This window comes from Myxocyprinus asiaticus, chromosome 3 (assembly GCF_019703515.2).
Source record: "Myxocyprinus asiaticus isolate MX2 ecotype Aquarium Trade chromosome 3, UBuf_Myxa_2, whole genome shotgun sequence".
Taxonomy (NCBI): Eukaryota; Metazoa; Chordata; class Actinopteri; order Cypriniformes; family Catostomidae; genus Myxocyprinus; species Myxocyprinus asiaticus.
The window spans coordinates 36473793-36484779 of NC_059346.1; the positions used below are offsets into that span (position 1 = coordinate 36473793).

A 10987-nucleotide genomic window follows, 5' to 3' on the forward strand; every position below is an offset into this window, starting at 1 on the left:
CAAATGCTCTCCATTTCATAGTCTCATTGTTTTGTTTCTCAGGTTCTATTGTTTGTTCTGGCTAGTTTAAATAAAATCAGTTGAAATCATATTTTTGTCTTATGTGGATGGGGTCCCGATAAAAATAAACTGGAAAATGATGCAACATTTAAAATGATTTTGATATGTAACTTGAACTGTTTAAAGATTTAATTGTATTTTCATTTATCAATATAGATCGTGGAAGGGAAAAAGAGGATGGTGTGCATCCCTCCAAACCTTCTTCCCAGCTTTCTGTAGAGTGGGGAAAAAAAAAAATAATATAAGACATTTACTTAAACACAGTAATGCACTATTTTAATTCATGAATTTTATGAATTCATAATTGCCTCTATTGTTGGAATGATCAGCCTCTCATTGCTATTGAATGATTCAATTTGCTGCATGTCATCTTCAGATAATTTAAAATCAAACACCTGTGTGTAAGGGAGAAAAGGACAAATCTTTTGAACAATGAGTACATTTACAATAAAATGCATTGTGTTTTTAATTTTTAGACCATCTTTGTATACTTCACTTTCCTGGTTATGAGAAAGACCTTAAAGGAATAAGGGATCCAAAAATGAATATTCAGTCATAATTTACTCACCCGAACCTGTATGACTTTCTTATGTGGATGACAGAAGGAGGTGTTTAAATGAATGTTTTGGTCCATCTTTTCAATACAACGGCAGTGGATAGTGCCTCGCTTTAAAGCTTAAATGCCCTCAAAATTATCATAAAGTAGCCCATGCGATATCTGTTTCTTATTCCAAGTCTTCTGAAAACATGATAGATTTTAGTAAGAAACAATGAAATTCAAGTAATATTTCTGTGGAAAACAGTATGTCCACAATATTAGCATTTTTTTCTTCTGCATGAGAAAGTCATGGGTTTGGAACAACATGAGGGTGAGTAAATAATGACAAAATATTCATTTTGGGGTGAACTATTACAATGTTTAACATATTTACAATGTTTATTTTAATTCTTTTCTAATTCATTACAGCTCTTGTCCACCAGATGTCTCTGTATGTTGTCTCTTCTGTACACATTCAACGTAATGAACATAAGCACTAATGATAATTGACCTCCTTGCTCAAGCCCCTCTCAGGCATTATTTAAATGGTAATTTGGATTTGCGTAGATGACAGTCTCTGCAGCAAAAACGTTATTTATAGCTAAAAGGCATTAAAATGATGTGATCTGAGAGCTCAGGTGTGGGCAAGATTATGAACCAGCAATCTGTCTTCATGTTAAAAGGTGGGTCACGGAGGATAAATATTATTAAAGTCTTAACTGAACTTTTTTCCCCCAGCTAAACACTTTATTACTTTTTCTGACCTACCTTAATATTCTGCTTGATCCTAGATGGAGTGACGCTTTTGGGGATGCAAATGAGACCCCTCTGTACATGCCATCTATGATACAAAATTAATCCAGAAGTGTATAATGCACATATACTGAATAATACACTAATAAAACAAACCAAAAAATGTAATGGTAAGGAAATAATTTCCCTGTAGTACACGTATTTCTGAATCTCTAGTCCATTCTCACCTGATGATGACCTGTGCAGGGGTTTTGTTATAGTGCTTGGCCAAATCATGCACCCTTGGATCATCCAGCAGAAGAGGTTCTCCAGGTGTATACCAGGGACGATCAGAAGAACCAAGAGGACTATAAGCTGTTACTGTCAGTCCTTTACTCCAACAGTGAGCTAGAAGCTGAGTCTGGATGAGGTATGGATGGCACTCCACCTTAAAAAGTTGAAAGAATTTAATGTTGCGCATAAAAATAATATTTAAAAAATATTAAAGAATAATAATATAAACAATTGAATACACTGCTGAAAAAAACAGCTGAGATGGTTGGCTGTTCTTAGCTGGTACGTACGTTTGCTGATTTTAGAGGGGTTTTGGGTACTTTTCAGCTGAGAGAGACCAGCTGGCTGCCCAGCTACAGTAAACCACCCGAGCACGAGGTTGGCCAGGCTGGGAGACTGGCGTAAATCAACTAAAACCAGCAAATCATCTTTGGTTGGTTCAAGCTGGGATTTTTTTTTTTTTTAGAAGGGTAGTTAAAAAAAACACCTTTGAGCTACTTTTACTTACAGCTAATGGCAGGTGTATCTCATTCAAACCAACTCTAGCAGAAACTGCATGTTATAGAATCAGAATCAGAATGAGCTTTATTGCCAAATATGCTTACACAAACAATGAATCTGTCTTGGTGACAGAAGCTTCCAGTGTACAAACAATACAACAACAAAACAGAGATAATAAAAAAAATAGCAATAGAAAATATAAGTATATATAGAAATACACAATAAGACCAAAAATATAGATACTGTATATATGTATGTACAAATACAAATCTGTTATATACAGGTAGTGCAAGGGAATGTAATGGCAGAAGAGGCAGGATATGTTGGATAAATATAAATAGACTAAGCTGTATACTGCACATAATTATTGCTCAATGGGGCAGTTTTAGCTGTTCATGAGATGGATAGCCTGAGGGAAAAACTGTTCTTGTGCCTGACGGTTCTGGTGCTCAGTGCTCTGTAGCACCTGCCAGAAGGCAACAGTTCAAAAAGGTAGTGGGCATGGTGAGTGGGGTCCAGAGTGATTTTTTCCAGCCCATTTCCTCACTCTGGAAGTGTGCAGTTCTTGAAGGGAGGGCAGGGGCAACCAATAATCCGCTCAGCAGTCCAAACTGTACTTTGTAGTCTTCTGATGTTTCATAGCTGAACCAAACCAGACAGTTATTGAAGTGCAGAGGACAGGCTTAATGACTGCTGAGTAGAACTGTGTCAGCAGAGGCTGTGGCAGGTTGAACTTCCTCAACTGGCAAAGGAAGTACAAATTCTGCTAGGCCTTTTTCACAGTGGAGTAAATGTGAGTCTCCCACTTCAGGTCCTGTGAGATGGTAGAGCCCAGGAACCTGAATGACTCCACTGCTGCCACAGAGCTTTTCAGAATGTTGAGCAGGGTCAATGTTGGGGTGTTCCTCCTAAAGTCCACAATCATCTCTACTGTTTTGAGCATGTTCAGCTCCAGGTTGTTTTGACTGCACCAGACAGCCAACTGTTCAACCTCCTTTCTGTATGCAGACTCATCGTCATTTTGGATGAGGCTGATGACAGTAGTGTCGTCTGCAAACTTCAGGAGCTTGACAGAGGGGTCCTTGGCGATGCAGTCATTTGCATACAGGGAGATGAGTAGTGGGGAGAGCACACATTCCTGGGGGGCACCAGTGCTGATCGTACAGGTGCTGGAAGTGAATTTCCCCAGTCTCACTAGCTGCTGCCTGTCTGTCAGAAAGCTGGTGATCCACTGACAGATAGAGGTGGGAACAGAGAGTTGGTTTAATTTAGCCCAGAGAATGCCTGGGATTATGGTGTTGAAAGCTGAACTGAGGTCCATAAAAAGGATCCTTGCATATGTCCCTGGTCTGTCCAGATGTCACATGATATGATGCAATCCCATGTTGACTGCATCATCCACAGACCTGTTTGCTCGATAAGCAAATTGAAGGGGATCCAGAAAGGGTGCAGTGATGTCCTTCAGGTGGGCCAACACCAGTCTCTCAAATGACTTCATGACCACAGACGTCAGAGCGACAGGTCTGTAGTAATAAAGTTGTGTGATTTTGGATTTCTTTGGGATAGGGATTATGGTGGAGCATTTGAAGCAACAGGGAATTTCACACTGTTCCAGTGATCTGTAGAAGATCTGTGTGAAGATGGGGGCCAGCTGGTCAGCACAGGATTTTAGACAAGTGGGTGAAACACCATCTGAGCTCTGTGCTTTCCTTGTCTTTTGTTTCCGGAATACCCGGCACACATCCTTTTCACTGATCTTAAGTGCAGGTTGAGTAGCAGGAGGGGGGAGGAGGGTGGCTGCAGAAGGTGTTGATGTTTGTGTGAAGTGAAGGTCAGAGCGGGTGTGGGGTGTGAGACTGGGCTTTTCAAATCTATAATAAAACATATTTAGGTCATCAGCCAGTTGCTGATTCCCTACAGTGTTGGGAGATGGTTTCTTGTAGTTAGTAATGTTTTTCAGGCCACTCCACACTGATGCAGGGTCATTAGCTGAAAACTTGATTTTTCAGCTTCTCAGAGTAGCTTCTTTTAGCCATCCTAATCTCCTCTGTCAGTGTGTTTTTGGCCTGATTGTACAAGATTTTATTCCCACTTCTGTAAGCATCCTCTTTGGCCTGACGAAGCTGCCTGAGTTTTGCTATAAACCATGGTTTGTCATTGTTGAACGTTAAATAAATCCTAGTAGGAATGCACATATCCTCACAGAAACTAATATATGATGTCACAGTATCTGTGAGCTCATCCAGATTGGTGTCTGCAGCTTCAAAACACTGAAAAATCCAATCAGTGCAGTCAAAGCAGGCTTGTAGTTCCAGAAGATTCAGCGCTGCGCTCATACATGCTTGTGGTGGAATATAAACACTCACCAGAATAAACGAGAAAAACTCCCATGGTGAGTAGAAAGACTTACAGTTGATAATTAGGACAGCACATCTTCTTTACATTGAACATTAACGTTCATTGATGTAAAAGCATGTTCCATCGCCTCTCGTTTTCCCCGTTAACTCCGCAATGCGATCCGCTCTGAACAGCTGAAAGCCTGGCAGATGTAACATGCTGTCCGGAATGGCTTCACTCAGCCATGTTTCTGTGAAGCACAAGGCAGCAGAGTTTGAAAAGTCCTTGTTTGTACATGTGAGATGTGTTTCATCTGTTTTGTTAGGAAGAGAGCGGAGATTTGCTAGATGAATACTCGGCAGTGCTGTTCGAAAGCTGCGCTGTCGGAGCTTGACCAGCACGCTGGCTCGCTTCCCTCGCTTGCATCTCATAGCATGCTTGAACAACACAGCTGCACCTCCAACTAAAATGTCCAGCAAAATGTCTAAATAGTCAAAAACCGGGAGAAGATTGTCTGGTATGTGCTGCCGAATGTTCAGCAGTTCGTCCCTAGTACTGATTGGAAAAAACTACTAAACAGGATAAACAAACAGAAACAACAAAAGAATTGGAGAGCTCCACACCGAGGCTGCCAGCCGCCACGCCATCTTTTATCTATTTTCCTTATAGTATTCAGAAAGGAAATTTCCAAAGAATAAGTAAAATGGCCTCATGGATATACTGTAGCTGTTTCTCAAATGCCTTTAGCCATTGCCAAAATGAACAAAAGCACAATCTAGTTGTACACTTTCTGCCGTTACCACTGTTACAAACCTGGTTCACCACTGGCTTGTGTTTGGCAATGCTAAGAATGTCATCAATCTGCCTGGCATTGAAGTTTGACAAGCCAATGGCTTTTACCAGCCCCTGGTCAACCAGCTTTTCCATGGCAGCCCACGTGTCTTTGTAGTGAGTGTCAGCATACCGAATAGTGCCATCAGGTCGTCTGGGCATCAACTCATCTCCTCTCCTGAAAATATTGAAAAGACACTAGTTATATTTTATTACACAGCTCTCTGTAATAATTGATTCTGATCAGTCAATTGCACCATTGCAGTCAAATATTTTTGTGTAATGACAGCTAAACTGTATATTTGATTGCTGTAAAAAGCAACATATCAGTGCTACATTCATGTCGTTTGTATCACTCTGCGTCTTGCTCACGCAAGTTGGAAAAGTTCATTGGTGCCATTTTTCGTCTCAGAACAGTAGTAAAATTCAGCTGTACTAAAATGGTCTTGGAGGACCTTAGTAATAATTTGAATGAAAATATGGTGAGCAAGCATAAAACCTTTGATTGATGGCTAGAAGCTCAGAGGTCCCCAGTTAAAGCAAGAAAACAAAAACATCAGTTAGAAAAACAATAAACTGATAAGAGAAGCAATGAGTTGGATGAGAGAGAACAGGTCGGACAGGACAGGTCGGGTCCTGATCTGATGAGAGGGGACACTCGTGGTCAGCCTCTTCATCAGGGACCAGTTCAGATAGGGCTTCATTCAGACAGCGGTAGTCTACCATTAGCCACCATGACTTATCTGGCTTTTTAACAGGTCATATCGAGGAGTTGCACTCGGACTGACAGTGTGTCACGATCTCCAGGGCTTGTAGGTGGATACTGTTTCTGCAGACCCAGTGGGTTCCACCGGGGGCATGTTAGCCCTTCTGCAGTCATTTTTGTGTGCGGCTCACACTTCTGGGTATTTAGAGCATATGGCTCCCCGTGAACCAGACAGGGTCTAGCCTCGATGCAGTGCGGTTGCTAAGGATACCTCAGCTGTCTCATTGGTTGTTTTCAGCTTTCCCCTATATTGTCTGCCTTCTACCCACACCAACCAGTGATTACTGTCATCGATAATAGCATTCATGGGCTTGAGGAGATCCATGCATAATATGGGGGCTGACAGCACTTAGACTTGAGTTGTGGTGGAGTGATCTTCCTCAAACATAATCGGTTCTGACAGGTATGTTCTCTCTCTTTATCCCATTACCCCCTCAATTTCAATCGATTGTTGAGTGACAGGGAGATTCAGGTTGGTCAGCATGATGGAGGCTCCAGTATCTATAAGTAGATTGCACCCCAGGCCCCCTAAGGAAAATGATAACCCCTAAGTGCAGTTAACAAACTCTTCCATTTTCCAGAGTACCTCCTTTATGCGGTCCTTGGTGCAGGCTTCACGGTGGGAGTCTTGGCATTGGGCGGGGGAATGACTGTGCGTGGTACGTCTGCATCTAGGACATCGAGTGGATCGACAGTCTCTCTGGATGTGGCAGTTTCACCCACACCTTTAGCAAGTGGGTCCAGTTCTGACAGCGAATACCTCCGCAGAGGGCACCGGCAGTGCGGCACCCACTACGTGCTACCCCTGGGCCTGATGTACTGCATCCGCCCACTGGAGGACACTTTCCAAGGTATACCCCATGGGTATCTGCATGTCCTTTCATAACTTTTTGTGGTCCTTCATGAGGCCTTCATTGAAGCGCCTCAGGAAGACCTTACTGTCCCTTTCCAGATTGTCTATAGCGGTATAGGCCTGGAAGGCTGCCCACTTTTATGCGTAATCATACGCATCCCCATCCAGTGCCAGGTGGATGCGGTCGATAAGGCCCCAGCTGACTAAGACCGTCATCAAACCTAGCGAATTCTGGGCTTTCTAAGCCCTTTAATGCATACCTCGTGTCTTTAGTGACCCGGGAACTCATTCCACCTCCTTTACCATTTATGGAGTTATGCCTTCACTTCTTTAGTATTTCTCAACCTTTCTCTTATGAATCGTCCAAAACAAACAAACAAACAAAAAAAAAAAGCTCAAATTTCACAAAAAAAGGTTTTCTAATTGTTTAATTACCAAAAGTGTATAGGGTCTTTAGTGACCCGAGATATGAAATAGTGTTGCAATTGATATTTTCACTTTGATTTATGATTTCATATCTATTTAAGTTTACTATCACAGGATATTTATTTCTTTGTTTATTTCAAGACAAATAAGTGCCATATTCACACAAATTACTACTATATCATGTCGATTTTCTGCACAGTGGTAGTGAACTATCTGTATCACATATGCGACTACACATCCAGTTTATACATATTATTAGTTTCTCAAGGTGGTGCTGTTGTTTCAGTGATTGACTTAATTTACATTTGACATTGCTATTTGATAAAGAAGCAACATGGAAGTAAACTAGCAAGTACAACACATGAACAGAAAGATATGACTATTGACATTTGTGTGTGCTGCAGAAATTCTGTTTTACATCAATTTAGACTCAATAAGTGCCTGATTATGTTTATGTGTTAAGTGTAGCTCAATATATGTTTGACAGCCAGTTGAGGCTCATAACATTTCAGCATGGAACTAATGAATCCCGTTCTATCATTTGTTGCATCATCTCTTTATATATTAATAATTAAACACCAAAATATTGCTATTCTTCTTAGCAGAAGCTTTAAGCTAATTCAAAACATACTAAAATAGTTTATTTGGTAGGTAGCTGTGTAGGCTAATATGCAGGGTAACTATCACGCTGTCAGATTTTATTTTGCAAAAATAACCAGCTGACAGTACATTATTCCAGAGAACACCTGAAACCTCATAAGTTTCAAGCCATTTACATTATGAAAGTACATTCACCTAAAATAAGGCCCACATTTTGCCCCAGCTGACACCAGTAAGGCATTAACAGCCTCACTAAACAAACTCTCATAGAACAGCAACTTGCTTTATTCTAAACTACTACGTTTAAACAGAGAAATGCTGGTTGAAATGAAATGATGGTTCAACTTCAATATATCCAAGATATGGAGACTGAAACACAAACACTTACTCAAAGGCCATTGGCCAGTGCATTAGATACAGGTCCAGGTAACTGAGTCCCAGATCTGACAAAGACTTCTTGCAGGCCTCCTCTACATCATCTGGATGGTGCTTGGTGTTCCACAACTTAGAGGTCACAAAAATGTCTTCTCGTCTCAGAAGCTATGGTAGACATAAAAACTACACATTTGACATCTGATAGTGGGATGTGTTGTTGATTGTGATAGTAAAATGTCTTTGATGCATTTCTTAATGTATATGTTTATCCACAGGGCGCAGGTACCTTCCCTGGTCCAACTCGTTTATTCAGGACCTCCCCGACCTCATGCTCATTGCTGTAGGCCGCTGCGCAGTCAATGTGTCTGTAACCACAATCTAAAGCAGCTAGCACTGCCTGCTTCACCTTCAGTAAGAGAAACCAACTCACACAGTTAGTCATCACTGCAAACTCAAACCAGTTGAAGCAGGTTATCCCAAAAGGAATAAATAAATAAGCTCTGTAACAAACAATAAGTAATTAGATTCAGTAATTGAAACTGTAGGTTATGTTTAGACTTTTTTACTTTTATTTGATGTAAAAGCAGACCATTGGATCAAATGCAAACTAATCTGAATATATCTGTGTCTGAATGCACTGTTAGGTGCAAGTCCAAGTGCAAAAACTGTCTCAATCTGGTTTGTCTGATATATGATGGGATGGGAAGGGATGCACATACCTGTCCTGGGGCACTTTTCCATGTTCCCAAGCCCACTACTGGCATCTGCTGACCAGTTGAGAGAGTGATTGTTACCACTGTCATAGTTTACTTTCAAAAAAAAGGAGAAGCAAACATTTTCAGATGAGCCAAGCTATTGAATCACAGATCCAAATAACCTTCATGATGACTTTTTTTTATTTATTTTTTTTAATTATCTACAGAAATCTAACACAACATGCTTCTTCTGAGAAGTGTATATTATAACTGACAATGACAATGACCCTCTGCTGACAATGAAGATGATGGAAACTAACTGCACAGACCACTTTTAACAGCTCTTGGTAATAGTACTAACAGTCATATTTTACATAGGCAATAAAAATAAATCCATTGCTCTGTACTTCTACATACAGACATTACTCAAAATTAAACTTTGAGATGAATCAGTGTAAAAAAAAAAATACTGTATTGCAGTGAATATTTTAGTATTACCTTATAGGCCATTAGTCGCCACAAAACCCTGTATGATCATTTAAAACAGAGCAGTGATACACTTTACAAAATTCCTAACACAGGCGATTCACTCTGATTCCAGGTTTTCTTTGAATTAAACTGAATATTATTTGATTATTATTTGATTTTTATTCTTTTAAAAATAGAACCTCTAAATATAAGTTTAAAAGTTGAATTTGCACAATTCCAGCCACAGATTCAGATACAGAATGATTTAGTGCATAACTTACCTTTGAAAATGTTTTGGCATGTAGATTCAAACTGACACAATTACAGAGCTTATATATATATATACTACGGTCAAAGTCTTTGTTTACTCACTTGCTGAAAGGCTGAACAGTAACCAAAATCACCATCACACAGATACAACTATCTGAAAGAGAGTTTCAATATGTTTCATCTGTTTATTTTGGATGCGTTCACAATCGAGCCATATCTCAAAACAATTTAAAGCCAGAGTCAAATTGTATCATGCTCAGGTTTAACACTCTCAGCTGTTGGGCCTCTACTGCTGGACAATTATAGAGCCAGATTCTTTCTCACAACTGCTCCAAGTGTTGTCTCATGGCAACATGCTCGACTCAAGGTCCACTCAACTTCCCTTATGTGGTCAGGCAGATTTATTGTCTTAATCATGTAACACAGGGGGAAAGAACTTTCTTGATTGTGGATTCACTGGCAGTCTAATAGTACTGATGGCTTATGTTCCAGTTAGGGTTCACCTTTATTGAACTCTCAGAGCAGTTGTTATAAATATTATGAGGGCAGAGATTGTGCATTCATGTATGGGTAAGGGAGGTGAATTTATTTATTAGATAAACTTTGAAGGAGGATTGTATTCTTGTTACTAATGAGCTGTTGTATATGGCAAATGATGATGTGATAACTTTAGGTTAGATGTTAGTTAAAAATACAACATAAGATGTGTGACATAAATTTGCCTTTGTGTAGAATTTACTATTTGCTACTGTTCTGCCACTGATATACTTTTTTCCTGCTGCTACATTGACATGGTCATTATGACATTATTAGAATTACTATTAGAATTATTTCCCCAACTGGTTATTAAACTTTGTGTAGTGCAATATTGTCGTAAATATTAATTGCATACATGTTGGCAAAAATATATTTTTGCCCAAATTGTGTGCTGTGATGTGACATGCTGCTCTTTTATGAGCATGATGCAAATCTGGCTTAATGTGATGTGTTTGGCAGTATTCAGGGCACTTTGGAAAATATTCACTCTTTGCTAGTGCTGAACTGCTCTTTAGAGGATTCAAGGTGGCAAATAAATCCCCACACAAACATTGCAATATTTATGAGAAGATAGACTTCACTTTTGTCTTTTAGACACACTGCTAGTATACCATAAGAATGCCTCAGCGTTCAATGTTGTTGCTTGATTTACTTGTTTTATTTTTATGAATGTGTATTAAAGAGTTGATGAGCAAGAACTGTCT

General features: G+C 39.8%; 1 protein-coding gene across 3 annotated transcripts; it reads right to left on the reverse strand.

Moving 5' to 3' along the window:
• Positions 1–50: 50 nt before the first annotated feature.
• Positions 51–9867, reverse strand: akr1a1a (aldo-keto reductase family 1, member A1a (aldehyde reductase)). Of its 3 annotated transcripts, none has more exons than XM_051658498.1 (9): positions 9849–9867; positions 9033–9122; positions 8600–8719; positions 8327–8478; positions 5276–5471; positions 1579–1778; positions 1367–1439; positions 369–455; positions 51–273 (listed from the first exon to the last, which is right to left on the reverse strand). In XM_051658498.1, exons 2-9 carry the CDS (start codon positions 9114–9116, stop codon positions 208–210), a joined length of 978 nt encoding a protein of 325 aa, XP_051514458.1. In that variant the 5' UTR covers positions 9117–9122; positions 9849–9867; the 3' UTR covers positions 51–207. The 3 variants fall into 3 exon arrangements, with proteins under 3 accessions (XP_051514458.1, XP_051514443.1, XP_051514450.1); XM_051658483.1 differs by lacking the exon at positions 9849–9867 and adding an exon at positions 9758–9776; XM_051658490.1 differs by lacking the exon at positions 9849–9867 and adding an exon at positions 9507–9536.
• Positions 9868–10987: the final 1120 nt, after the last annotated feature.